Source organism: Pyrenophora tritici-repentis, chromosome 10 (assembly GCF_003171515.1).
Source record: "Pyrenophora tritici-repentis strain M4 chromosome 10, whole genome shotgun sequence".
Taxonomy (NCBI): Eukaryota; Fungi; Ascomycota; class Dothideomycetes; order Pleosporales; family Pleosporaceae; genus Pyrenophora; species Pyrenophora tritici-repentis.
In genome coordinates, this window is record NC_089399.1 from 903,125 (window position 1) to 930,607 (window position 27,483).

The 27,483-nt window shown below is 50.8% G+C and overlaps 9 protein-coding genes across 9 annotated transcripts; 2 read left to right on the forward strand and 7 right to left on the reverse strand.

The window, feature by feature from the left end:
• Positions 1 to 227: 227 nt before the first annotated feature.
• Positions 228 to 3,762, reverse strand: PtrM4_041730 (I-LWEQ multi-domain protein; the record flags this gene model as incomplete). Its single annotated transcript, XM_001937507.2, has 7 exons — positions 228 to 314; positions 383 to 2,781; positions 2,831 to 3,073; positions 3,122 to 3,363; positions 3,434 to 3,509; positions 3,563 to 3,627; positions 3,722 to 3,762. 7 exons carry the CDS (start codon positions 3,760 to 3,762, stop codon positions 228 to 230), a joined length of 3,153 nt encoding a protein of 1,050 aa, XP_001937542.1.
• A 553-nt stretch (positions 3,763 to 4,315) lies between these two features.
• PtrM4_041740 (pre-splicing factor SLU7) lies at positions 4,316 to 5,746 on the reverse strand (the record flags this gene model as incomplete). Its single annotated transcript, XM_001937506.1, has 1 exon — positions 4,316 to 5,746. One exon carries the CDS (start codon positions 5,744 to 5,746, stop codon positions 4,316 to 4,318), a length of 1,431 nt encoding a protein of 476 aa, XP_001937541.1.
• Positions 5,747 to 6,066: 320 nt separating this feature from the next.
• On the forward strand, positions 6,067 to 11,197 carry PtrM4_041750 (PolB, DNA polymerase elongation subunit (family B); the record flags this gene model as incomplete). Its single annotated transcript, XM_066104429.1, has 2 exons — positions 6,067 to 6,301; positions 6,351 to 11,197. The coding sequence occupies 2 exons, from the start codon at positions 6,067 to 6,069 to the stop codon at positions 11,195 to 11,197; spliced, it is 5,082 nt and encodes a 1,693-aa protein (XP_065958993.1).
• Positions 11,198 to 12,239: 1,042 nt separating this feature from the next.
• PtrM4_041760 (G protein coupled receptor family protein) lies at positions 12,240 to 13,702 on the reverse strand (the record flags this gene model as incomplete). The annotated part of the gene is made up of 2 exons (XM_001937504.2): positions 12,240 to 13,361; positions 13,409 to 13,702. The coding sequence occupies 2 exons, from the start codon at positions 13,700 to 13,702 to the stop codon at positions 12,240 to 12,242; spliced, it is 1,416 nt and encodes a 471-aa protein (XP_001937539.2).
• Positions 13,703 to 15,250: 1,548 nt separating this feature from the next.
• PtrM4_041770 (KatE, Catalase) lies at positions 15,251 to 16,255 on the reverse strand (the record flags this gene model as incomplete). The annotated part of the gene is made up of 3 exons (XM_066104430.1): positions 15,251 to 16,053; positions 16,104 to 16,118; positions 16,156 to 16,255. 3 exons carry the CDS (start codon positions 16,253 to 16,255, stop codon positions 15,251 to 15,253), a joined length of 918 nt encoding a protein of 305 aa, XP_065958994.1.
• A 3,206-nt stretch (positions 16,256 to 19,461) lies between these two features.
• Positions 19,462 to 19,630, reverse strand: PtrM4_041780 (uncharacterized protein; the record flags this gene model as incomplete). The annotated part of the gene is made up of 2 exons (XM_066104431.1): positions 19,462 to 19,569; positions 19,628 to 19,630. The coding sequence occupies 2 exons, from the start codon at positions 19,628 to 19,630 to the stop codon at positions 19,462 to 19,464; spliced, it is 111 nt and encodes a 36-aa protein (XP_065958995.1).
• A 53-nt stretch (positions 19,631 to 19,683) lies between these two features.
• On the forward strand, positions 19,684 to 20,576 carry PtrM4_041790 (uncharacterized protein; the record flags this gene model as incomplete). Its single annotated transcript, XM_001937502.2, has 2 exons — positions 19,684 to 19,893; positions 20,184 to 20,576. 2 exons carry the CDS (start codon positions 19,684 to 19,686, stop codon positions 20,574 to 20,576), a joined length of 603 nt encoding a protein of 200 aa, XP_001937537.2.
• A 1,719-nt stretch (positions 20,577 to 22,295) lies between these two features.
• On the reverse strand, positions 22,296 to 23,669 carry PtrM4_041800 (Methyltrn-RNA-3 domain containing protein; the record flags this gene model as incomplete). The annotated part of the gene is made up of 2 exons (XM_001937501.1): positions 22,296 to 23,588; positions 23,640 to 23,669. The coding sequence occupies 2 exons, from the start codon at positions 23,667 to 23,669 to the stop codon at positions 22,296 to 22,298; spliced, it is 1,323 nt and encodes a 440-aa protein (XP_001937536.1).
• An 882-nt stretch (positions 23,670 to 24,551) lies between these two features.
• Positions 24,552 to 26,533, reverse strand: PtrM4_041810 (PEX10, RING-finger-containing E3 ubiquitin ligase; the record flags this gene model as incomplete). The annotated part of the gene is made up of 2 exons (XM_001937499.2): positions 24,552 to 26,313; positions 26,367 to 26,533. 2 exons carry the CDS (start codon positions 26,531 to 26,533, stop codon positions 24,552 to 24,554), a joined length of 1,929 nt encoding a protein of 642 aa, XP_001937534.2.
• Between the last annotated feature and the right edge of the window lie 950 nt (positions 26,534 to 27,483).

Genomic DNA, 27,483 nt, shown 5'->3' on the forward strand with positions numbered 1-27,483 from the left:
GGATAGGCCAGATGAACAGCACACCAAGGAAGGTACAGAGTGATTTGACTAATGGGAAATGAACACCACGTGGTATTGATTGCGTATGTAGGAGTATTGGCTAGACAAATACAATGAGTCCGAATCCTCCCCAAGCGCGTCCCAACGATCAATACAAAACAGACTGCTGTGCCCCAATGTACCATAAACAATAATGCTATGAAGAGATGAAGATGCGAAAAAGGTTTCTACTCTTCCAAGTAGGAAAGCTTGCGCATCTCGCCCAACCTAGTCCTAGCCTGGGCAAGCGAGTTCTCAAGCTGCAAGATCTCGACCTGTGATATCCTGTTAGCAACTGGTTCCTCAAATAGCGGATGACGACGATGATGATGATGTAACGTACCTGCTGCTCCATCTGGCGAACCTTGAACTCATGGTCGCCCAACTTGCTGTAATCCACAGATTCACCCTCGTCACGGTTCTTCTGTGCGATAATCGCCTGCACTTGCCTGACGAGCGACCTGCAAGCCGCTGTGACGGTCTTGGACGCACTCTCAAGCTTGTCTTGCGTCTTGCTCATGAAGCTGGCCTTGACACGACTGGCAGCCACCAACTGAGCCGTCGAAGCAGCCACGTCGTTGGAAGCGACAATGAGCTGCTCGGGCGAGTTGCGACCCGAGATGACGCCATCGGCCGTCTCAATGAGCATGTTGGTTGATGTAGCAACAGCTTTGGCGGCACTGATGAGCCCTTCGGTCCAGCGGTTGTGTTTCTTGTAGAATTGCGTCTTGGACATGCTTCCTCGGCCTTCACGGACAATTTCTTGTTGCGAGACGGTAGCGGCCTTGATGAGGTTCGCGATGGCGTTTGTGACCGCGATGGCGGCTTCGAGAATAGAGTCGTGGATTTGCAGCTCGTAGGTCGAATATTGGTCTCTGGGCTTCTTCATCAGCTTGGATAGACGTTCTGTAGCCGCATCAATAGCGTTGGCGGCCTTGGTCAACTCGCTATCAACCAGGTCACCAAGATCACCAGATGCATTGGTGATCTTGCTCTTGGGCGCAAACGCGTCCGCAAGCTTGGATAGACTCTGCAGGTTGCGCACCACCTCAGTACTATTGTTGATGACAACACCGATCTTCTGCTCAGCGTCCAGATCGTACATGCGCACTGACTGAACGTTACGGAAGAACCTGATGGTGGACGTTGCCGAAGCTCTCGCACCGTTGATGAGCTGATCCGATTTGTTCTCATCCGAAGCAAAACGTGTCAATCCCTTGGTGTTGACCAAAACATCGACGATAGCGCCACCAAAGTTATTGACGGCATTGATCACTTCAGCATGCTTGGCGTTTGGTCCGTCAGCAATGAAGTTATTAAAGGCCGTGGAAAACTCCATAGCGCATGCTGATGCCTTTTCGATCTGCGACAGTACGAAGGGACCTGTGGCATTCTGGTTACCAGCTTGCATGGGAGAGTCTAATTCGTACAAAGCATCATCGACACGCTGTACGCCACTTTGTAGGACCGAATCAATTATGTCGTTAATCTTCTGAAGGCTGTCTTGAATGAGAGTGTCCAGATGGCCATCCAGGACGTTGTCGTTGGCATTGGCATTAAGCTTGAGCTCGTTCAATTCCAGCAGCGTCTGGTCCATGCCGGCGCGGAAGATCTCAAGCTCTTCCTCCTTGTCGCGTAGTTGACGCTCAAGGTCGGAGTCCCCTTCACGGTACTTCATCTGGAAGTCCTCCAGTGCGCGGCTCTTGTTTCGCAAGGCCTCTTCGAGATCTGCAATCTCACGGTTATGTCTTGACAGCAGCGCCGACAGTTCTGAACCCTTGCCACGCTCGGCGTTGTCGGCTCTATCCAGGGCAGAGCGAAGCTCGCGCTTCAGCTTCTCAATCTCTTCACGATGGCCACCAGTGTGTCGGTCCTTGTCCATGAGTGCGCGGTCACGTTCGCGGATCATGTCGGCCAACTCGATGTTCTTGGTCTTCAGCTCTCGTTGGAGCTTATCGCGGCTGTCGATGGCTTCCTGGGCAGAGTTCGCCTTGAGTTGTACAGCCTTGAACTTCTGTAGCAGCTGAAGGTGCTCATGTCGCAGTTGAGAATATAGCTTGGCGAGCGATTCGTACTTGGACCTCCAGGTGTTGAGCTGTTCCTGAAGCGCGCGTATTTGATCGTCTCGTGAGCCCATCTGTTGCTGGAAGTTTTGGTTCATCTGGTTGATCTCTCCCTCCAAAGCCTTCATCCTTTGATCGTACTGTTGTAGCATTAGCTGATCGCGTTCGTACTGTGCACGCGCATTCAAATTCTCCCGTTCAAGTTCGGCAAGGCGACCCTGCGTTTGTTGCTGATACTGCTCGCGCATGAGTTGCTCTTGCGCCAAACGAGCTTGCTCAGCCTGAAGCCTTTGTTGCTCCTCGAAGTCGCGTTGTGCCTGCAGCGCTTGCTGTTGCTGTTGCTGCTGGGCCTCCTCCCATTGTCGCTGTAGCCTCTGCTGCTCTGCCTCGTATTCCTCTTGTTGTCTTCTCTGGTTGTCTTTCCAAAACTCGTTGATGGGCTCTGGGTCAACAGCAGGAGTGCGTTCGGCCGGCTTCTCATTTCGTGGTCGCGCGGGCAAGGCTGGCGCATTTTCGTCTTCGGACAGCAGGTTCGGTGGCTCTTGTGGTAGCTTTGGCACTGTGATCAGGCTCGTTAAGTATCGTAGGTTGGAGCATTCGTAGTAGAACTTGACAAGGCGGTAGTGCTGCGCATCGTATCGGCCGCGCAGAGGAGAAAGCGCCTCATCGTCGCCAAGGGCTAAACTTGTTAGTCCAGGCCGGAGTGCAGGCGAGCGTCAACCACTTACTGGTATGCATTGCGCGCAGCATGCTGGTAATGAACTTGTAAATACCATAGCTTTCCTGGACCAATGGAACCAAGGCTGCTATTCTGCATTCGTTGTTCGCGCCGCTCCTGAAGTGGGAGAAGATGAGCTTTTGGAAGGCGTCAATTTGATCCTGCAGTGTCATCAAGTCCGAGATGGTCTCGTATCCCTCGTTCGGGTCGTTGATCGACTTCAGACTGATGTACTCCTCATATTCGAATGTTCCTGTCTCATGTCAGTCGGCCATTTCGGGACTGCTGTCACCTCTCGTACCGTTGAATTCCGGGTGCTGTCTGTGGAAGGCAAGCTTAGCCAGGAGATAGTAAATGTACTCGGAGATAAGCGGCGCATATCCTCGCATGCCTTCGCCGGCTACAGAGCCCCGTGACAAGCTTTCGAGCCAGCTAGTGTTTGATTGTGCCTCCTTAAGAGCGATGGGGTGGCCTTCTTGAAGGACCTTGTGGACGGTAATGAGCGCCTTGAAAGTCTGCACCTCGTCTGCAAGAATTGGCTGCCTAGGCGTGCTATCAGCATCTCCGGCGTGTTGGCAAGCGGCGCCAGAGTCTCGAGTCCAAGGGAACCTACACTTTCATGCCCTGCCAGAAAGAGGCCGAACTCTTGTGGTCCCAAGTGTACACAATACATGCTCGTACGTGTTTCCCTGCGCCGGTATAAGCTTCGTCTAACATGGCAAGATTCCGAGGCCCAACGTACGCTTGGGCGAGACCTCATCAATGCTGGTCGCTTTACGAATGTTGATGGCAAGCTCCGACTCCTGCCTAGTGATTTGTTTGTTAGTCCATGCAACTATTGCGCCCGCGACAGTGCTATGCAGAAAATCTTCCATAGCCGTGAATGTTGGGCTGTACGTACTTGCCCATGTCAACGTTGCGCGAGCTTCCGTAGAGGGCCATGTTGGTGGCCGTATGCGCTTTCTCAGACTACGTGTTTACGGTCGCAAGCAGTCGCAGACGAGGAAGGGTGTCGGTGAAGATGCAAGAAAGCCACAAACAAGTAAAGAAAGAGGTGGGGTGGTTCGGGCATCTGGTTCAGTTAACCATCGTAGGAGCTACTTAGACTACTAGTTACTCCTGGGGGCGGTGGTTCGTGCTCCTTGGCGCTTCGTCATCGCCATCACCCGCAACACTCCAGGCTGTGCCTCCCGTCCAGACTGTTGCCTTCGGTGGTGCTAACAACGCATACGCGGCTGCATGCGCAACCGCCTCCCTTTCTGAGTTGGCAGTTCGTCATGGAGGGTGAGCAGATGCGCCTTCACTAATGGGGCTGCTAGATAGACCCTTGATCCATACCGATCATCCATGTCTGCAGGCCAGCGCAACCGTCATGAGGAACTACTATGTCATTTTACTTGATATGCTTATATGCCACCTAGGGTATCAACGCCATGCAATGCTACGAATACAAAATCCAGCGACCTATGACGCTGTGGACGACAACGGAAACACCTCAAACCGCCTCACTTTTGTTTCCTTTGCTGAGGTAGGCCGCCATCGGGTCTGCTGCCATTGTGCGTTTTCGTCGGTACTCCTCCATCTCATCCTCATTCACTGAGCCAGTCATCTCGTCGAGGGCCCGTTTTCGACTAGCAGCATCGTTTTTGGCCTTTTCGGCGGGATCGGGAGCGTTCGGCACGTGTTTCTCTAGGGCTCCTTCCTCTTTCCATGCAATCTCCTTGGGAACTTCTTCCAGCGCCGCGCCAGTGCGCATCCGATCTGCTAGCTCAAACGCTTCCTTGCCTGCCTCACCTGTACAATACGAATTCTTAATCGTCGAGTGACAGCACGCAAAGCCCCATTTGAAATCGGACCACCAGCTACCCCAGACTGATGTGTGATTGTTGAGAAGTATGTCTTCCGGATACTTTGACTTTGCCTTGACTTTCGGCGCTCCCTTAATATTGCCTCGCTCATCGTACTCGACATATCGCTCGTTCTCCGTGATAGCCTTCTTCCGCAGTGTATCGTCTGAGAACTTTTCCTGGGTTCCGTACTTCTCTGCCAGGGCCTTCTTTCTCGCCGCCGCCATCTCTTCGGCTTCCTTGAGCTGCTTCTTTCGCATGACCTCGCCAGATGTAGGGTTGGCTTGCAGATGCAGCTTGTTCTTGTCTCCGCGCTCTTGCGTCTCCCATGCATATCGCTGTGCCCTTTCAAACTCGGCTGCATCTCCCGAAGCCTTCTGGAAGCCTTCTTCCGCGACCAATTGAGCTGCATTGTCCGCTGTTGCACCGCTGTCAACCATGGAGCGCGTCTTGGGGTCGTATTTGGCCGAATCGAGATCGAGGTTGAGCAGGTACTTTGCGGTATCCTCTCGTAACCGCAGGTTTCGTGTAGATGTGGCCTGCTTCCGTCCCATGTCTGTCTCTGCGTCGTACTTGTCGCCTTCATCGTCGTCATCTGATTTGTCGCCCTTCTCTGCCTCTTTTGCCTTCTTGCGTATCTCCTCCATGGCATTGTACTCCTCGATAACCTCCTCGAATTGCGTCGCGTCATAGCCATTCCAGCGATCGCGCTTCGCATCGAACCCAAGTTGTACATCCTGGATAACTTCGTCCGCTTCTATATTCTTCCCCGTAAACTTTGCGCCTGCTTTGCGCGGCCGACTCAGGCAGTCCTTCTTCTTATGGGTCATGGCTCCGCAGTTCTCGCATGCGCCTTTGCGAAACTTGGTCGCGGCCGGCCCGGCCTTCTTCCCGCGATCGTACCATTTGGAGTCTTGTTCCTGCTTCTGCAGACGTTGATGCTCAAGGTAATCTGTTTGGTCCTCTCCAGTTTCATCGACGGCATAGAAGGGTTTCTTCGAGATGAAGGAGGGGATGTACTCGTTGCGCTCCTTGGCGGCGGCCGAGACATCCGGTTTCTTTGGTTGTGAGGGCGGCATCTTGGGCGACGTGGGCTGCGTTGAGCGCGGTGAGTTGTGCTGGGAGATGTGCTGGGAGATGAAGGTGGTGGTAGAAGCTTTAGGTCGGCGGCGAGAGTGGAGCGCTAGCGCCATAGGGCTGCAGTGACGATCCCTAGCTCACTCGCCTCACGGGACCACGCGCTGCATTTCAGTCGCGACCGCGTCTGCTTGTCGCCCCCCATTGCACGGTAGCGTCCACCTTGCGTACTCTTTGTTCTGCACGGTTTCTTGAGCACGATGCAAACCACCTTCCTCTCCCACACATTTTGCATCTTGCCCAGGTGGTTGTGTAGGTAGTCATGGACACGTTCCGCTTTCGTCTGAATTGCATCGACAACTACCAGGCGGCGCCGACAGACCTCGACCCTCTGTTGCGGCGCAATGCCGGGCCGGCTGGTCGCATGGGGGCGCCCCAAGTGCCGGTAATCAGAGCATTCGGTGCGACAGAGACCGGACAGAAGGTGTGCGCTCATATCCATGGAGCGCTACCCTATCTGTATTTGGAGTACAATGGGAGTTTGGAAAAACATGTCGGTAGGTATAGCATACTGTTTACATATATCACGTGCTGATACCTTCTCAGTGGACTCATATATACTCGACCTACGCACATCGATTGATCATGCTCTTGCCTCGGCCTACCGACGAAACGCATACGATGGAAAGTCCATATACGTTGGCCACATCACCCTGGTCAAAGGCGTGCCCTTCTTTGGATACAGTGTTGGATACAAGATCTTTCTCAAGGTTTACATGCTCAATCCCATGCACATGACGCGATTCGCCGATTTACTGTATCAGGGCGCCATTTTGAACCGCGTCTTTCAGCCATATGAAAGTCATCTACAAAATATCCTGCAATGGATGTGTGATTATAACCTGTACGGGTGCGATTATATCAACTGCGCGAAAGTGCGGTTTCGGGGGCCTGTTCCAGATAGCGAGGAAATAGATACTTCCGTTCACAAGTGGCACGATGCTTCCATTCCGGACGAATTCATGGCACAAGCAGATCAGTATCCTCGCCAGAGTCATTCCACCCTCGAAGTCGATATATGCGTTCAAGATATCCTCAATCGGCATGAATTACAGTATCGACCCATTCACCACGACTTCCTAGAGCGATCGAGCCAGATGCCCCGAAATCCCGACGACAAGTTTGTGCCGTCCATGGCTGGTTTGTGGCGAGATGAAACTCGCAGAAGAAAGCGTCGTATGGGTCTCAACGATACATCGAGCAGTCCCTTTCCTGATGAGGTGCTCGTGTCAATGTCGGCTGACACTAGAGAAACCAAAAGCGGGTGGATACACGAGGAGGAGTATCGGGAACTTCTTGAAAATCTAATCAAAGAAGAAAGACGTGAGAGAGGCAACGTCGAATTTGACACTTTCGTCAAGCCTGTTGAAGGTCAAGACCGTATCAAGACTGCTGTGGAGAGCATCGAAGATCTATACCCCGAAGTTTTGTCTACACAACGGCTTCCAGACGATAGATCTGATGAAAGCGATGACACCTTGGCGGCTGACGGTGTAGATCCTTTGAGCAACAACGAGCCCCGGTCTGATGAACCTGAACTTGAGTGCGAATATCAGAAGCATTGCGATACCATCGTGGGCGAGGACAACGGATTGAATGAGCCAGATGTCCATCTTTCCGACACTGAAGAGCAGCTATCCTTAGATCCTTTGACCGCATCGTTACACAAGAGTTCTAGTGGGATGGAACTGGATAATATACTGATCGACGAAGGTATTGATCTTGTCGACCCCAGTGACGAGGGTGAGCCTGGTTCTAGCAATTCCAACAACTCACGGAAACGAACACGAACCCTCGATGCTACAAGTGAAGAATACAACAAGCGTCAGAGAACGCTAAATGAAACACCGAGCCGTCGCGGGCGCATCTCTCTCCGCTATGCCATTGCAAAAGGTGATGATTCAAGAGCGAGCGCTTTGCAGGAAAATTCTGGAGACGAGCCACCTCAATCCAAACAGGATTCACAGGCAAGTATCAAAGCCCAGGGCCGTGGAGGACCGACTACGCTTGCATTTCCTGTAGTTAAAAACCCAAATGCACCGGAGACTATGCATCGCTTGAGTCAATCCGGCTACTCCAACTCCCAAGACGGTCCTAAGACACCTGCTAAGCATCTCCGGATGAGGGCCTCACAGCACTCTCCAGTCACTCCATGGACAAATGATAAACTTACACCTGTGGTATCGAGCAGCAGTACACCGAAATTTGGTTCCCAAGCGATCTCTCTAGCAAAGCAATTGGGAACGTCGAGCCGTAACACTACCCTCTATTATGCTTCCCTACCTCCGTCAGCCGACCTCGTGGGGAACACTATGATGCACGCCGGGCTGCCGCCTGTAATTTATCAAGATGCCTATCATAGCAACGAGAAGGACGTTCCGGATCGACCTCGTGAGTATGCGGGTCGTGAGTTCAAACTACAAAGCACGACACTACCTTATCTTCCTCCTTTTGATCCAACCGGTAAATCTCTCTCCAGTACTGGGGAACATCCACCGGTAATGGTAGACAAAAAGGAACAAGCTGCAATGGACAAGGCTAGAGCGCAACGTTGCAGCTTGCGTCATTGGGAAATCTCCAAACCTCCACCATCTTTTGAAGAAGTGGAAGACTGGACAAATCGGCAAGCAAAGCAGCGTAAATTGGCAAAGTCAAAATCAAAAAACGAAACTGCCTCTCCCCTGCGGAAATTCAATCCTATGAGTCATCTCTCACAGATCGAAGGTCCGACGCAGAAGAATCAATACGGCTTCAAGTACTGTCAGAAGCAGAAGTCAACCAGTGTTAAGCACGACGTCCAATATATGAGCATCATGAGCTTGGAGGTCCACGTCAACTCTCGAGGCTCTCTGGTGCCTGACGCTGCTGAAGATGAGATTCAGTGTATCTTCTGGAGCGTGCAAGGTGAGGAGAATGCGACCACCGACCGCCCCCACGCGGGTATACTTTGCTTCTCTGACGAAGATGGAATTGCTGTTCGCATCGCGAAACAGGTCCGGGTAGACGTCGAGTACGAAGAGGACGAGCTGGACCTCATCAATCGCCTCGTTGACATTGTGCGTCAGTTTGATCCGGATATTCTCACTGGATACGAAGTACATAATGGTTCATGGGGCTATCTTATAGAACGCGCGAGAATGAAGTACGAGTACAACCTGTGCGAGGAAATCAGTAGGGTTAGGTCGCTGTCTCCCGGTAAGGTTGGAAAAGACGCGGATCGTTGGGGCTTTACGCATACCTCCACTATCCGGGTGACCGGTCGCCACATGATCAACATCTGGAGAGCGATGCGCGGAGAATTGAATCTGCTACAGTACACGATGGAAAATGTGGTGTTTCATCTACTACACAAGCGCATACCACACTATCAGCACTCGGATCTCACTACTTGGTACACGAACGGTAGACCACGAGATCTGACAAAGGTCATCAATTACTTCACCACGCGCGTACAGCTCAATCTGGACATCCTAGAAGCAAATGATATTGTACCACGTACCAGCGAACAAGCTCGTCTGCTTGGTGTCGACTTCTTCGCAGTCATCTCGCGCGGTTCACAGTTCAAGGTTGAGTCGACCATGTTCCGTATTGCAAAGCCGGAAAACTTCATCCTTGTATCTCCAAGCCGGAAGCAAGTCGGTCAGCAGAACGCTCTTGAGTGTTTGCCTTTGGTCATGGAACCTCAGAGTGCTTTCTACACCAGCCCAGTCTTAGTCCTGGACTTCCAATCACTTTATCCCAGTGTAATGATAGCATACAACTACTGCTACTCTACTTGTCTTGGGCGGATTGTCAACTGGCGTGGGCGCAATAAGATGGGCTTCATGGACTTTAAGCGAGAGCCCCAATTGCTAGAGTTGGTCAAGGATCATATCAACATTGCGCCAAATGGTATGATGTATGTCAAGCCGGAAATGCGCAAGTCGCTGCTAGCGAAGATGCTTGGGGAGATTCTGGAGACTCGCGTTATGGTCAAGAGCGGCATGAAGCAGGACAAGAACGATAAAACACTGCAGCAACTGTTAAACAACAGGCAATTGGCGTTGAAGCTTCTTGCAAACGTCACTTACGGATACACATCTGCATCATTCTCCGGGCGCATGCCCTGTTCGGAGATTGCAGATAGCATTGTACAGACCGGTCGTGAGACTCTGGAAAAGGCGATTGCACTTATACATGCCACGCAGAAATGGGGCGCTGAAGTCGTGTATGGAGATACAGATTCAATCTTCATCCATCTCAAAGGACGTACCAAGGATGAAGCTTTCACTATCGGTGAAGAGATAACCGCTGCCATCACTGTCGCAAACCCACGACCTATCAAGCTCAAGTTTGAGAAGGTGTATCATCCCTGCGTTTTGCTTGCCAAAAAGCGCTATGTAGGCTTCAAGTATGAGCACAGGAACCAGAAGGAACCAGAATTCGATGCAAAAGGCATCGAAACAGTCCGCCGTGATGGTACGCCCGCAGAACAGAAGATTGAAGAGAAAGCTTTAAAGATCCTGTTCCGAACAGCCGATCTCAGTCAGGTCAAGCGCTACTTTCAAGAACAATGCTTCAAGATCATGGAAGGTCGCATCAGCATCCAAGACTTCCTATTCGCCAAAGAAGTCAAATTAGGCACATACTCTGGCAGAGGCCCACCACCACCCGGCGCCCTCATTGCCACGAAACGCATGCTCGCAGATCCGCGCACCGAGCCTCAATATGGTGAGCGTGTACCCTACGTCGTCGTTACAGGTGCGCTAGGAGCTCGCCTCATAGACCGTTGTGTCAGTCCAGAGACGCTCCTACAAAAGAACCACCTCGAGCTTGATGCAGAGTACTACATTTCCAAAAATCTGATCCCACCACTTGAGCGCATTTTCAACCTCGTTGGCGCAAACGTCCGGCAGTGGTACGACGAAATGCCCAAGATCCAACGCATCCGTAACATCTCGATACCCGTGGGGTCGAAATCAAATGGAAGAAGAACACTCGAAAGCTACATGAAACCATCAAACTGCCTCGTCTGTCGCTCGAAACTTTCGTCACCTACACAGCGACCCGGCGCTCAAACTAGTCCGTACGCAGTGCTGCCGCTTTGTGTGAAGTGTATAAAGCAGCCTGCTCGATCGCTCCTCGCGCTCAAATACCGTGTCTTGAACAGCGAGACACGTGTTACAGAGGTGGATGCTGTGTGTAGGCGATGCGCGAATCTAGCGCCTGGCGAGCAGGTCAAGTGCGATAGTAGAGATTGTCCAGTGTTTTATACACGCATCAAGGAATATTCGAAGCTGGCGGCGATTAAGGGTAATGTGGAGCCTATTATCGGGGCTATGGAAGGCATATGCGAGGATGAGATGAGGGAGGGGAGTATTAGGAGAGTAAGTAAACAACACCTGGCTTGGTAACGTTGGTTAGGTAGGAAAAACTCGTATATATGAGTAACGAAGGAAAGAAGAAACGAGTCAAGATATTAGCTTTGCTTTGTATACTCTGAGATCTACCGTACTATTCTGGCATCTACATCGTTTTCAGTCCTGGGCCTTCTCTCGAATACGAACGACTTCTTTGTGTGGAGATGAAGCGCAGCTGCACTCTCCTATCCGTTGGTCACTATCACAGTTACAGCATTCGCGACTACCCTAGGAGCGTAGACCCAACCATGGCACACCTTCCACCCCATTAATGCACAACCCCCCGTCTCCATGTAGACACTAAACGGATTAGACCCCAAAGCAGCAAAGGCGTAGACCTGGTCAAGCATACATCATCAAATGTCTGGGTTTGAGTGGCTTACTACTTCCGTATGTCAGTGCAATGGTGCAAGCGCATCAAGTGTCGTGCCTGCCAAAACAACGTCTGAAAGCCCTGCGAACACCACAATCTGACCAATGGACAGGTGAGGACAAGAACCATAGTTTGAGCGACTCATGCTATTTGACGTAACAGAAGACTGAAAGAAGAGAGTCGAAGCAATTAAGAGTTTAAGAACATAGTGTAAATTAGTTATCAATCAATGCAACGGTGTGCATGCAGCGGGTGCTTCTATGCATGATGCTACATTGTCATTTTTCATCAGGCATGACGCTCATGCGTGTGGTATGTCAGACAGACCGTCACATCCATGCAGAGTAAGTTCCTAGAAGGTATTGATATCCATTACTATAAGCTGCTGTGACCGCACTTCTGGGCCCAGTCCGCGAATCTCATAGGAACACCGTACGCCGATGACGAGGGGTATCATGACGCTGAACTACTTCAAATCAAAATAAAAAAGAAGGGGATCATCCAAGCCCAATCAAGCGAACGTTCCAATACCCCAAAACGAAGAATCGGTTTCACTAGAAGCGCGAATGATGGCTTCAAGCGATATGAAGGGTGGCGGGTAGATGCAGTGTGATACTTTTGGAGTGCCACGGTAACACAAAGAAGTTGAGAAACATTGAACTTCTAGACTGACCCTAGGTTGCGATGGCATCTAGCGCCTTCCACTCCATCGGTGCTATAAGCCTCTGAGTACCGTAAATGACTGCCCTCCTTGAGGATTTCATCGAGCGCTATCTCGGCGGTAGAATCCCGCGTCTCTTGTGAGCTTGTCATGGTCTCGTTTCGTTGTGGCTGACATCGTAATGGCTTTCCGGTAAGCCTGGACAGGGTCATGCCCCAAGCTCGCTTACATTCTTTCCGGGTTGTAGAAATGTATATCACAGCGTTCCAGGCGCCTTGAAGTGGCAATACTATTGCGGAGCTGATGTTGAGCGAGAAGCTAGGATCCCTGTGAACGAACTGGAACATCCGATTGATACTACTGGGTAACCATACAACGAATAGCGCTAAGAACATGAGGAAGGCGACCTGGAAGTATGCCATTGCCGCAGCATTGCCCTCGGTGGTTCTCTTAATTTCTGGGAAGGATGTCGACAACGTGTTGGGACCCTCAGTAGACTCTGCCGATGTATCGATTGCGACGATGGTCGCCCTATATACACTGCGTTCATTTCGGCCACAATTTACTGTGCGCTGGCCTTCGATGTCTTCAGGCAGAGCTTTGGAGATACATATAGTCGTATCTTGGACGGTATTGGCCTCGGCTAGCATCCGAGTGCTTGAAAAAGAGGTGATTGAATTCGTATCTTGTGTAATTTGAGTCGTTACAATGATGTTGTTGGCATCGGAAAGAGGCAACATGTCGTTGTCTGGAACAATGTTTGGGGTCTGTATCGTGGCGGCGGCTTGGCGAGAATTGCGAGAAATGGAGCGAAGCTCAACACGTCTTCTCCATATTCTATATCCGGTAACAACATAAATGGTGAGAGTAGCAGTTATAAAGATCCAGGCTGGGGCGTAGAAAAACGCAATTCTCATCCACTCGACGTCAGTCGCTACCCAGCACCATAGAGTAGCGGACCCTATGACTGGATGTCCAGTATTTTCGAGGATTACATACAGGATAGCTGGCAGGGCCGGAATCCCATAACTGAATGCAAAGTACCACTTCTCCAGATGACGTATCTGCTGAGCATCGTAGCCGTAGAAGAATACGAGGAAAACGTTGGTAGACATGCAAAACACCTATAGACATTAGCACTGAAGATGTCGATGATGGTACACTGGCTTACCCAGAACGAATCTGCTACCATGAACCATTGAATCACTATGCCCTGAGCTTGGCAGAGACTAGAAGACGGAGAAGCACCTTCAGGTAGTACTGCGATCGATATCAATGTTGCTGTGTTAGTTAAGATGTTGCCGAAAGTCGCTAGGAAGACGAGTCGGTTAATCGGCTTTCGGAAATAGGGAAAAAAGACGAATGTGGTTATTATAAATATTGAGCCCACCACAGAGAGTGTCGACGATGTCCGTGTGGCGAATACAAGAGCAAGATCTTTGCTGTATGACAGTGGAGTTGCCATGGTTGATCGTGTTGAGAAGGGGATTTGGAACTTGGGTTGATGGTTTAGTTAGGTAGCGTAGACTGTGAGGCTGCAACAAGTAATTTCTCTGTGAATAACAGATGAGGTCGGTATGGAAACAGCAAGGATCTACCGTTGTAGCGACCCGTAAGGGTAGCCAAGGGTAGCGGTGCGGCGCAAGGGTTTTCTATCGGGAAACTCGATTGTAAGAAGGGATAACCTCAAAACAGATGGTGCGATTGATCATTGGATAACGGCGTAGAGTTGTGTTCCAGCCTCAGATGTCAGATTAATATACGCCAGAGCATGGGTTTCTCCATGTGTTGTCAGGGCGGTAGCCCAATAGACCAAGTACGATTCACTTGATGAGGGGTACAAGACTCTCGAGCGCGACGTCGCACAAAGTAGGGAAGTGAAAAACGAGTAGTAACCGGGGGACTGGTTCGTGGAATGGAAGTTGGACCAATGAGACAACGGACATGACACTAGCGTAGTGAAGGACTTGATGAGAAGATGAGCAGCAGTAAATGGAGGCGACTACAAAATCTTCACCAGCGGGTGATCTTGAGGATCAAATCTCATTTTTTACTACAGAAAGCGCCAGACATGACGCCCTGGAAGTGGGCAAGAGCTACACCTGGACACGTCGCTAAACGCTGTCCAGGTGCTGTTTGATCATGTCCAACATCGTAAAGGGGTGTGCAAACTGCTTTTCGTTTGCAAAATGAGGCCTGAAATCCTTCTGCAGCTGATATTGGAGGCGTTTCGCGAATGAGAGCGTGCGAAATCAAGAAGTGTGTTGTGAAGTGTCGAGGGAGGCGTTGCCAAGAAGATCGGTCATCTTCCCCGCAGCTCCACTTCCATCGCATTGGCAGCCCCTCGACGCCCTGCATGCCACTATCAAGACAAAGGCACCAAGCTATCGAACCGACTATATGACTTCACCACGCAATACCCCTTCTCAATAGTGGCTGGATGAAGAGGGATATCGAATGGTAGAAACACACTTGACAATCCATCATATATCCCGCTTCTCACGAGCTTTGGCGAGAGCCTACACTATGTCCTGTGAATGAACATTTCTTGTGCTCCTATCATATGTCACATCCGCCCACCCATTCGTACATGTCGCGCTATCTGATAGGGCTCCTCGCTACGAGTTCAACGCCTCAACCTCAAAGAACAAAGAACCCAAGGGCCGCACGATAGGGCATGCTGACATCCAACCGTTCGTGTTGACGACTGTGACAGGCCGCATTGTCATGTAGCCTAGCACTGAAAAAATGGCGCGAGCGTTAATTGTGCTATTAATGAACAAGCTCACCGCTGCACTGCAAGTACTGATAGGGTTGCCCTGTGTATTGGTCGGGTGCAGCGACGTCTTCACACGGCACCGACTTGCTAATAACTACTTGGCCATTTACACTGCCCAGCCAGATAAGTTTTGAGCATCATAAAATTAGTTCCGGCTGTAGCTAATAACCAGGTATAGACACGCTCATTAACCAACCCTCTCGACAGACAGAGATATCTCGTTGGCTTCCATACCTACTCTGCTGCTCTTCTCTGTCTCCCAGAAATCAAATAGGTGCTGGCGCGGACGTCTAGGAGTGGGTCATCGCTCGGCTCCACCCCTTCAACACGTGGTATCGGGTCGAAAATGATAGTCTTTTGCTGCTGGAGACTTTCTGAATCGCTCATTATTTTTTGAACCTTGATGATACCGAGCTCGACTATCTTTCTCTCCTCAGGCCAGAGGACAGTCGCATTGTCCGTCACGTCACCCTCTTGAGCGACCTGTCCTACAAGTTTGAACTTAACTTCCCCAGATTCCAAACGCAAAGGCAACTCATCGAAGAGGTAAGATTTTCCCTTCAACCCTTCTGAATCGATATACTTCTGACCAGCAGCTGGCAAAACCCGGTATCTCAGAGTCGTGACCTGGCCCTCTTTATTGATGAATCGATATGCATTCACGCCGAAGAACCTCTCCGTAGCAAAGCTCTCGGGGCTTAGTCTCACCTCATTCAGAAACCGTGAGGTTTCCGGATGCCGTTCCAAGAACTCAGGTACGGCCTCCCCAGGATTATCCCCTGTTGCTGCCTGCAAGAACTCGAGAAAATCTCCGCCTGTACGTGTAGGAAAGTACGGCGTAGAGTGCGTTATGATATCGGTATGGTGACGCTTTCCGTCGGGAGAGGGTAGGTGAAAGCGAATTGCCAGACCCCTCGGGTTTGCGTTTGCGTCGTTATCGGGTATTTGGGGTATGCCGGTGGATGAGGAGAAACGAACAGTGAGTGGTGTAGAAGGTTCGTTGAAATGCGGGGCCGAAGATAGACCCGATGCGGTGGCTGTTGGAAAGAAAATTCCGCTCAATAGATGGCCTTTTGCATGGGCTTACAGGCTTGTATGTGAGCTACGTTCATTGTCAGACATGATTCGGTTGAACGTACCCGGCCTGAAGCTATGTGGGACGTCACCAGCCATCTCACGAAGCTTATTGACGAGTCCATTGCTAGTCTCGTTCACTTTCCCATCGTTGGAAAGCGGCATATTGGGCGAAGACAAAGATTCAACTGAACAAAGACAGTCAAGAGATAGGATGAAGGGAGGGACAGGGGGATTAGACACAATCTTCAGCTTTTAAGTACCACAGCAGCACCATAATGTTGCTTAGTAAATCCTCAAGGAAAGATGCTCTAAACCGTATCCAATGCTGTCTGTACACATACAGAAATCAAAACTTTCATTGGCTGGGTACAGCTTATGAACGCTAACTGCATGCTTAGTACGCAGACTGCATATATTCGGCAACTACGACAAACAACTTCCAGCCGTTAAGCACTAACAAATAAAATGCGGAATTGTTCTTAACAGGATACCATAGCCGTAGTCTGCAGTCTTAGTGATGACGTATGTTGCAGCTAGTGGAGGTCGCAGGGTGTTGGGCTCACTGCACACAGTTGAGGTGAGCATGCGCCGCTTGTGTTGCCACTCCTAGCTAAAGTGGACATGGTTCTATTCTATAGTTCTAAAATCATTTGGCACTTATAGGTTTTCTAGCACGTTGTCCATCATATACAAGAGGAAGTCCTTACAAATGATGACAATAAAACTTACATTGTGGAGACTGGAGGAAAACGTAGTAGAGTGGTAGCCTAATGATCAGAAGAGAGTCCGCCGCTAATGTGCAATGAGCAGAGTTTAAATAAGAGGCATCAAGTTATCCAAAAAAGGAAGAGATATCAGGTGTTCTCCTGCTGAAGCCTCCCTGAGAATTCTAGCCCTAGCCCTGATCACCTAACGCCTACGGCATGTAACCATCTACTGCACCATGGTATAATCAAATGGATAATATTTGCAGGAAATTTGTTTCTGAAGAGACATACAAGAAGGACATGGTACCTAGGTAGCATGCAGTACTGCAGAAAGGGAGTGAGGAGAGGGAAAGTCGCGACTATGAAAAGTCAAGCCGGTGACATCCCTATCACGTCAGAAGATCACAAGATATTGATGGCAATGTTTATTTAAAACAGACTACTAGAGATAGCGTTAGGACTTGGATGGTAAAAGAGTAGTTGTATATGTCGGGCGATCTGGTCAAGGCCTATACGGCGTTTGTTCTCCCGCGAAAATCTTTACTTCTGAGTTAAATTAGGGGTTTTGGAAGTGCATTGCATCAAGCGCACATATCAGTTTGGGTAGTAATAGTAGCAGCTGTTTGTGCATTGGCGTCTGGTTGTTGATAAGGCAATGCTCAAGTCCCTAGTCTCAAACATCCGGACGGCCCGCAGCTAGGTTGACACGGTCGTCAGCTCCACCATGAATTGTATTCGGCTTCGTCTCGAGCGAGGGTACGAGCTGACTCACCTCGGCGCCTAAACAACCGGGCCGACAATGTACGCCAAGGCATGTTTTGCACGCCCACGTGGTTTCTAGAAGCTTTTGCCCCATTGTCGCGATGCCTAACTAACTAGTACGTTAGTTAGTTAGCGCAACAGGCCCGAGTAGGCGCCTCTACCAGCTACCCTCTGCATAATTGCTAGCCTACGTATATCTCGCGGGCCGCTAAGGTGCACAAATCGGAATTCGACAAGGCAGGAGGTGGGGTGTTTTCTACCCACCGGCATTTCCTCCACGTGCAAACTGGGGCAGGAGGGGCGGTGGGTGGAAAGCGCTTCCATCACAGCTCGTTTACCTACTCCAGGGCTCCATTGTACAGGACGCGAACGCCGACATGATGCCTAGCGACAAGTCGATAGTTTTCCACTACGACGGATCACTTTTTGTGGGTGCTCTGGTACCTATGGCTTCTTGAGATATTCTATGATGAATGCGTAGGTTCTGTATATACATGGCTTACAATCAACTAAGAATCTTGGATCCAACCGACTCTTATGCCTCGCCGTGATCTTGGACTTCTTGGTGTCGGCCATCGCAAGATAATTATCATGGCCATTGGGAGGGGAAACAAAAGGAGGGGCGAGGGGTTGCGACTCCTGGCAGTCCAATTGTGTGCTCTACGCCAGCTTAAGCTGGTACCAGAAAGCTCTTCAAAAGCTGGATCGTCGATGGCGGTATCTTTACAAACGCTGCCAAGATGATGCCATACTAGCAAAAAGCAGGTTTTCTTTCAGAAGAGATGCAAATACTTCGGTGTAATTGTCCATATTGAAATGCTCCATCGCCAGACTATCCTTGATGCTCACATCCTTCATTAGCCATCTGAACGGCTAGACGGCACGAATCTCTTCCATCTGTGAGACTCGTGCACTCCAGCATATCAAATACCTATTGCAAGTGCTGGGTACCGTCCGGACATTGGGCCTCCATGCCCTGAGCGGTCAATCCTTTCCCCATTAACTGGTGGAGAAATTTGGTGTCGAGCTAGAGAAGAGGAAGAAGGAACTCGGAAACGCTACGGCGCTGGATAGTCGCTAGATCCAGCCACTTCGCCAGAGCATGTAAGCTTCAACGACAAGTCTCAAACAAGGCGAAGACTGTCGAAACGTCACTATCACACCAGAGTCCGTGATTTGGACCAGAGTACCAGAAGGGTTCATCGGTCCCTCTCGGTGGTCACCAGCACATCATTCAACCATGTGTGGGTATATGAGACCAGGGGTCGATTATCTTTGCGAGTGAGTTCTTCGTCAGACTTTCCTATGGATTCTCCGCAAAAATTTCCTGTGGGTTCTCTATGTACAGCGTATGTTTTCATTATGGTCGTAGAGTTCATGTTGAGTCGTGTGGTTGCAGAATAGTAGGTAGCTATAGGTTTTCCCGGGTTCTCCGCAACACTGTCCGCAGGCTCTCCGCAAGAACGTCTGCAGGACTTCCCCAAGACTTTCCCACGAGTGCTCTACATACAGCGTGTGCATAAGTCATGAAGGTTGTGCTGAGTTGTAATCAAAACATTTACCATGGAACGCGACATTGTGAATCAATGGTGATTCTTAGAAATTTGAAAATTCAATAGAAGTATAAGTTCTGATATATTCTGTGTGAAAATGACTTATGGGCGGTATCTTCACCATGTACCCTATGGCCTCCTAATCACTACATACCATAATACTAGTGGTAAGCACAAGTAAACAGAAAATAATTCAAATATGTTGTGAAGCAGATGGGTTTGGTATTATATCATATTCATTTAACGGCCATATAAAACATCCTCATAATGGTAGTCACACTGCTTCCCGCAGAACCCAATTATATGTACAGACTGTCACTCCCTCCTAACTTCCTCACAAGCGCCCTCATGCCAAGGAGGTGCCAGCACCGAATTTTTTGCAGTAGTATTCAACCTCGTCGCCTCCCAAGTGCTTAGCGTCAGAAAAGCACATTGGCATGTTGCTGATGACAACCTGTATTCGATTGTTAGCGTGTGTGATTTGAAGTTAAAAGTCGCTGATTATATCTTACCATTTTGCAGTCTTTGCATGAATCCCAGTGTTCGCCTCCAGTGTTTCGGTTTCTGTATGCGTTCGGAATTTGGCCTGCTCGACAAACTCCGCAGCAACCCCGTCCCGCCACCTGCCCCGGCCGGCTGGGACGGCGAAAAGGTGGTCTACCCAAACTGGCCTTCCAACAAGACCGTTCAGTCCAGATCTGTTAAACCTGGAAACTGCACGGAGCGCGAAATTCCGCTACATGAGCGACACGGGACGCGCGGAACAATCCAGATCACGGTACCTGGACCCTAAAGCAGGTTGCTGGGCTGGGATGTTCGTATGAGCAACATAGCCAAGGGTGTTGGTCGGTCTATAGCACTAGTGCTGGAAGGAAATAACGATAAATAGGAATGAATTCTGCTCGGTGATTGTTCTGGTTGATTGTCTTGCGGAGGAGAACTATGGAAGAGCTAGATATAGGAGGTCTGGTCTGAGCGCTGCTCGGACGCCGCGATCAGTGCGCCTGTCCGCGTGACCGAGATCAGTGCGGCCGATCGCGTGGCTGAGATATCTGTGATCTGACAAAGGGGATTATTACCATTTCCGTATCTAAGGGCTTCACGGTCGGCAACAGCGTTACCTTCGGTGCCAGGGGAGAGTTGAGCCCGGTACCAACAATCTTCACAATCGGCGGGAATGCTGAAAAGCAAAGGCAATGGTCGACTGTAGATACTACTGCCTTTATTGGTCCTGTACCAGCGAACAAGTACGGCGCCTTCGTCACCAACGCGTGGACGAATCGAAAGACCGGGCACGTATTTACGAGTGTCATTGGCGGTGGTGGTACCTGGGGACCTTATATGATTGACACGCTCGACGAGAAGCAATATGGTGATATGACATGGGTTGACGGCCTCATTTCTATATGCGCCAGGACCAAAATTCCTCCAAAAAGGTGCCTTGGTGGTGATTTCCTCTAGATGCGCCCCACCGGGGAATGAGAGAGACTTGGGATATGTGTGGGATACGGCGGTGGACATTTCGGCATACAATCTTCAAGGCACGTAGCGGAGCTGCGTGGTTAATTTGTACATAGTAGTGAATGGGAATAGGCTATAGTTACGTACGGTCACGACAGCATGATGAGGGAATGTTAGCTTTATCGAATTTATGACATGATTTTTCATAATTCGCACATCATACCTTGTACACTACCTGAACGTGCTCATTTCGTACAGAAGAGCAGATCTTGGCTCCACCAAACTCTCCTCGTTCACATTTAGCAATTTTGAATGCATTTACACCCTACAAGCCCTCCTTCAGTGTCCTCTTGGACATTGAGCGTGTGCCTTTGTCACCATACAGTCTACAATCCTGTGAACCATATACGTCGCTTGGTTCTTGAAAGTCACCCAGATATTCTCCACCTTGTGATATACGTCTAATCTAACTAACTGCTGCCATTCTCTTCATGTAAACAAACACGCACAGCCAATTCTCGCTGCGAGGCTTCCCGTTCCTTGTCTCCCCCCTGTGCATGAGTAAGCAAAAGAAGCATTCGTGTACCCATGTATCCCCAGATCTTTGTTCACGCACGTCTCTTGGGGTGTCTCGAGTATCCTCTGTTCTGCGGGGCATACGGAGATGCCCACGTGCTCCAAGTGTCGAGTGCACGGGCTATGATCTCCAATGACATGCCCAGCGATATACCTGTGCTTTTTATCCCACAATCCAGCCTCCTCACATAGCCTCCCTCTACCATCTGTCCCAAGTGGGATGTTAATTAGTAATTAGTGGGATTATCATCACAGGTCCATTGTCCTACAACTTGCTCGTTTTGTCTAGTCTTCTTCTTGCAATCAATTTACCACACACTAAAAACCAAACTTATTTCCCAGCGCACACTTGTTCTAGGTACCTCCACTTTGATTGTATAACAACTCGGTCAATATCTCCCGGTGGCAATTCTAACAAAAGGCAGCGAAGCATTCGGAAGCCACAAGGTTCCAAAAATTGATCTTCCTCGTTTGGTATGTTTGCGTATGTGTGTACGTGTGTATGGGCACACGAGACCTTTGCGGTGACATTCTTTCTTACGCTAGTTTTCTGTTACATAAGGACACTAAAGTGAATGGATATTGAAGAATATCATTACCTCGTATTGCCAGTAAGACTCCGTGATTAGCGCCGACTGCGGCTCATCGGCATTAGTGAAACACATGACCATTGCGTCATCTTATACGAGATAGCATTGACTCGGCTCCGATCCTGAATACAGGTTCTCCAACCTGAAAGTTTTGTCGGGAAGCGCTGGAAATAAGGTTTGGGCGATCGTTGGACGGAAGAGGAAGAAGGTCAAGGAAAGAATAATTCTGCAGGGTAGAATAACGTCATAAACTGATGATTCGCATGTAAATACGTATATGAGACTAGAGAGTTTCATGGTTTCATGGGGAAACGGAGACATTGAGATAGCGGTACCGGCACCGGCACCGGTACGTACATACGTTCACTGTTTACGTGTACCTAATGGATTTAGACACTTGCTCAATAACCCTACAACCGGTCCGATCTCATCCCCAGGATTTCGACCTTCCAAGCTACAGTTATCACTGTACCCTTTGTTAGGTGCATTGCCCCAGATACCCCTCAAAGCTTGTGCTGTAAGATGCTTAATCGCCCCCACTCGGTATACCTGCTCACTCCTCTCTCATGCTATCAATCCAAGGCTTGAGCGAACAAAGACCGATAGTGACCGCCTCCTCGGTCCTGATTGTCCTACTGCCTTGTGCCGGCACCAGATTGATCCACGCGTCAAAAATAGAGTTTGCCGTGGACTTGTTAAGCTCCTTCCCAAGTACCGGGTCGTTGGCCACTGCCGGTTCTATACCGGCCTGACCGCCAAACACGATAAGCAAGTGCTTGAAGGATTCGGGGGCTTTGGCGACATCTCCTGTCCACGTGACTGATTGAGATGGACCGACGCCCGAGATGAATGAGTAGACAGATTGGCCACGCTCTGAGGTGCCAATGGAAAAGTCATAGCCGCCGGGGTATTCGCATTCAGAATAGACGTCGCTGAGGCACGCAGCGCGTCGGACGGTGTAACCCCAGTAGTAGCCTCCCTCCTCACGCGGTAGACTAGCAGCGCATGCTGTAGCATCCAGGTTATCGCAGTCGACTTGCGAAAGATGTGGCCAATTATTCGGTGGGTCGATATTGGCAAAGCGGACCGTGGTGCGCATGCCCTCCTCGATGGGTACATCCTTTGGTGTCGGAACCCGAACTGGATACGGAAGACCACATTTGACATATGCGTATCCTTGCTCATCCTTTGATTTCTTTGATTTCTTGCTCTTGGGCGTAGACGGCAGCGGGGGTGCTGGACCGACAAAGACACCCTCACGGTATTGACACCACTCATGGCTCCTGAGATGATGTGGCATGTCCATGCTGGGCAGGTTGCCAACCCATTTGAGGTTTTGATGTTCCTTAAAGATACTCAACCGATGATCCTCGCGATCATACCTCAAATGAGGAGGGCACTCGGCAAAGGATAGCAAATGATATAGAAATTGGTCTGGGTTTTGCCATGCTTCATCTTGCTCCAGGATAGAATCTAGGACTTGTTGCTTTGACCGTCCTTTCCGAATGTACTTGGGGTCGATGACTCTGGGGTCGATATTGACGGGATCATCGTCGAACACAACAATTTCGTCGACACAGTAGATGGCCGCTGCGCGTGCGATGCGGCCGACTTGAATGGTCTTGTGGTCGGGCTTCTTCGCGTTGAGAGTCCAGCTACCAGGTAAGGCGATGGTGACGGTCCAGTCTCGGCCTTTGGTTGGATTGAAAATCGCAGTGGGTTTCGATGTATCAACATCTTCCATGGATTGCTCCTGATTATCGCTTTTCCTCTTCTTAGTTGGGCTGGAGTTGTCATGTGAGTTTTGATGAACTACGACCGAGGCCGAGGCCGATGCCTTGCGCTTCTGCAATGACATCAGCATCCGTCAAGTTTGAGTTAAGCACGATTAATTTACCTTTATGTTTTCTGCGGTTCGCGACGGCATTTTGACGACGATATTATCGTCGCTGTTGCGCATTGAAGCTTTAAATTTGGTAAGATTTTCAACTTATCTGTCGCGACGGAATAGTCGCTAAGTGAAGGAGGTGAAGATCAATACTTGGTTGCTACTATGTGTCGCATGCGTCGGAGGTAAAGTCGCAGAGAAAATAAAAAGAGGCGCATCTTGTCCTGCGTTAGCGCGGATCGCGGTGAGCACCCCTGTTCAGCCCTACCGGTAGGCAGCGACCACGGTCAACTACTCCCACGTTCTTTCTCACAAGCCATCACCCTTTGCTGTTGTTCTGCAGCAACAAGTAGCAAGAACGTCTGGGCCAACATGGAAGGCCACAAGTAAAGTCATCACCCTCCCTTGCACACTCTTACTGACCAGTTCAGGTCCCTCGTCTCCCGCACGCGCGACACACTCATTACCTTCTTCGCCCTCTATCTCACCACGTTGTTCTCGCTCGACACGTGGGCCGCAGCACGAGGCTCTCCCTACCGGGCACCAGGCACCAACTCGTATTACCGTCCAGCGACTACCACACCAGGACCGGACAGCTACCAGGCTGGCATGCATGGGCGCGGCAACGCGGGGCCGGGCAGTGGCGGCGGAGGTGGAGGTGAAAGTGGAGGGGGACGAAGTGTTGGCAGGGTAGACTCAAGGCCTCCGATCAAGATGGGAGGTACAGCCGGCTGTGGTGCTTGCTTGATCTAGCATGGCTGCTGGCTGCGACTTTCCAGCCTGATCTTTGCTAGACCTGCACTTCTTCACTAAACCCGACTACTTCACGAGGATTTGAATTGATTCAGGAAACCATGTTGGATTTCCTTCATTGCTCCCTTTCGCCCCGCGCTACTCGGTGATGCTAACGAAACTATTTGTTCATGCTCCTCTCCTCACATTGGTGCTCATCAACGTGATCTTCTTTCCCTTCTTCTTCTTCCCACCTGCCTGCTTCTTCGGCGTCTCTTCCCCCTCGGCCAGTGACATGGCCTGTACCTGGGCCAGCATGTCTTCCTCGGAAAGGAGGTCCTTCTCCCAACCCTGTAGCCAGCCATCATCACCATCATGATGATCCTGTGGCGCAAGCACCGGCGATGCCCCTGCCACCATCGCAGTACCCCACACAGTCCGTGGCGCTGACGGACTAGTCGAAGGAGATGCCAATGAAGCGAAACCATCACCACGGCGTGATGGCCATGGTGGTGATGTTGATGTGTGGTCACCATCCATGGTGGGCTGCACCTCAGATGTGCTTCCAGAGGCCAAGGGCTGGAAATCGTCGGCGGAAAACCTTTCAGTAAAGCTGGGTCGCCTCCTACGCGACGAGGCGAATTCGGCGTACTCGGCCTTCTCCGCGCGTTGTCGCGCCTTCTCCTCCTTCGTCTCCTTTTCTGTATGTTTCTTGCGTCTTCTCTCAATCTCAGGCCTAAATCGCTCCAAAATCTCGGGTGCGACGGTATCAGTCCAATCGCATTCGAGGAAACCAACCTCACACCCATATGGTAGATGAGCCAGGTATTTGGTGCGCTTCCTCAGCTCGTCATCGACCACATGGCCTGTGGAAACATGTTCGACGCGGGGTAAAATAGTCGAAGGAAATGATGCAAAATTGCCGAAAGCGGCTTTCAAAATACGAATGTCGAGTGGTGATAAATAATAATGCAGAAGTGCTTGATAAAAGAAGTATTCAGACGGAGTCTTGTGATGCTCGTGTTGTTGTCGGTTGCGTAGCTCCGCGAGAGTGAGGGAAATATCGTGACCTGCAGCTGACGAGTGAGACGAGACAGACATGGTCCTGTCTTTGTCTTGGGCAGGTCCATTCCCGGTGCTACTCTGTGCTGCTGTAAAGTCTTGGCCTGCCTTGGAAGCGTTCTGAATCGTGTACATGTCCGGTGCAGCTCCTTGTTCGAAAACGATTGGCGCTCGCTTCATCTTTGGTTCTGCCGGTTTCGCTGGCTCCTCTGGGGGATTTCCGATTCCTTTAAGCTTTTCCTTTGCCTCACGTATACTTCGGATTGCTTTCTTAGTCCACTCCATGCTGTCTTCTGCGAACATGACCTCGTCTTCTTTGCCCTGCTGCTCCAGCTTGACAATCTCTTGATCCAGCTGCTTGAGCATGTAATCCTCTCCACCTCGCATTACACGGGCATAGTCGGTGACTTCGGCAGCGTGGTACCAGGGGATGTCTTCGTCTTTGGCTAGAGCATCGGCTCCGTCGCGCGGCATGGCCAGAGTACTACCAGCAGGCCTGACGACTAAGCGCAAGACAACGTCACCTCCCTCTCGTGGAGGCTCGCCCTCTTGCCCCGTATACCAGCGAACGGGTCTGGTCTCTGAAGCGTAGATGGTGTCAAAGCATAGTGGACACTTCTTGGAACGCGCCCTCTTCTCCGGGGCTTTGCCATCGTCTTCGGACTGCATGTAGCGTATGAGGCAGGGGAGACAGAAAATGTGACCACATCTGGCCATGCGCGGGGCTACTGGAGTCCCGAGGCAAATGGGACAGGAGGCCTCTTGTGAGAGCTCGGACGCCAATATTTGGAGGACGTTATTCCAGTCCAGATGAATATCTGCGTCTACACTCTGGGCGCGGTAGTCGCCACGCGGATCTACAATGAAGCGATAGTTGGCATGCACATATCTAGCAGCGTTAGCCTAGCCATACAGCAACTGCGACTGGTGGAAACTGCTCACCTTGCCTTGTCGACGGCGTGGTAACCAGACCCGAGACCCCAGGTTGGATTGCGACGGTAATTTCTTCCATAGCTGTGCGACTGGTTGTTCGTGGGCCGTGGCGGCAGACTGAAGTTCATCAGGTGGGTGATGGACGTCTGGCCCTTGCGGTTGTTGAATGGACGCATGGCGAGGGACTCTACAATGGCATCCTCGTCGGTGTTCCTGAAGCGTTTGGCGCCCTTGTGCTGCTTCTTCTGCTGCTGCGTGCTCCGAGGCGTAGGCGCTGATCGCGCCGGCGCTGCACTACCCCGCGGCTGCGCGAAGAAGCTGCTGGTGCTCAGGGACGGAGTCTGGTTTTGGGCAGGGGAAGCAGGGCCGGAAGATGCAGAGGCCTTGGACGAGGACGCGGCGGGTGGGTTGCTAGACATGACTCCCAATCAAGGGCTCACGATAGATGACGATGACGCTAACAATGCCGACCGTTATGAAGAGTCGAGTCTCTACGGCCGTGGAAAAAGTCGGATTTGCAAGTGCCGAGGCTTTCACAAAAGCATGCGCACAGATGAGCGGTTCGGAATCCAAACTTGACTCGGTTTATGCTGACGCTGGCGCGGTCGCGCAGGAACCAGGAACCAGGACCCGGCTTCGTCTGCGAGGCCAGATGGGGTACCGAATACGGCAAACCAGGGTCTAAATGGCGGAAAGAGACGGGGAAACAGAAAAGGGATAGTATCAAGGCGATGGGGGTCTAATTGCGAGTGTTGGGTCCCCAAGAGGGTGCGTGTCGGGGACGAGGGTCAGAAGGTGGAGTGGCGGATGCGGACAGATGCGATCATGACGACTTGCGACATCACGTGCGCGGACGCTTCATGTTTGCGCTACAGCCTACAGGGCATTACCTGAAGCAAAGCCTACCCGTACTGCTGGGGCGGCGTCTGTATCCCGAGCTATCCACCCGTCAGTCTGCTCGCACACGCGTTAGCATTCAGTCATCATCACTCTTGGCCGTCCATCGCTCATCGCTGGCGACCGCGTCTCCGCACAGACGATTACTCTTTCGGAACGCCTTCGAACTTGTTCCATTACCGGCCGACCCAAGACCAACCCCAACCCCATCTCCAGGCCAATTCAACTT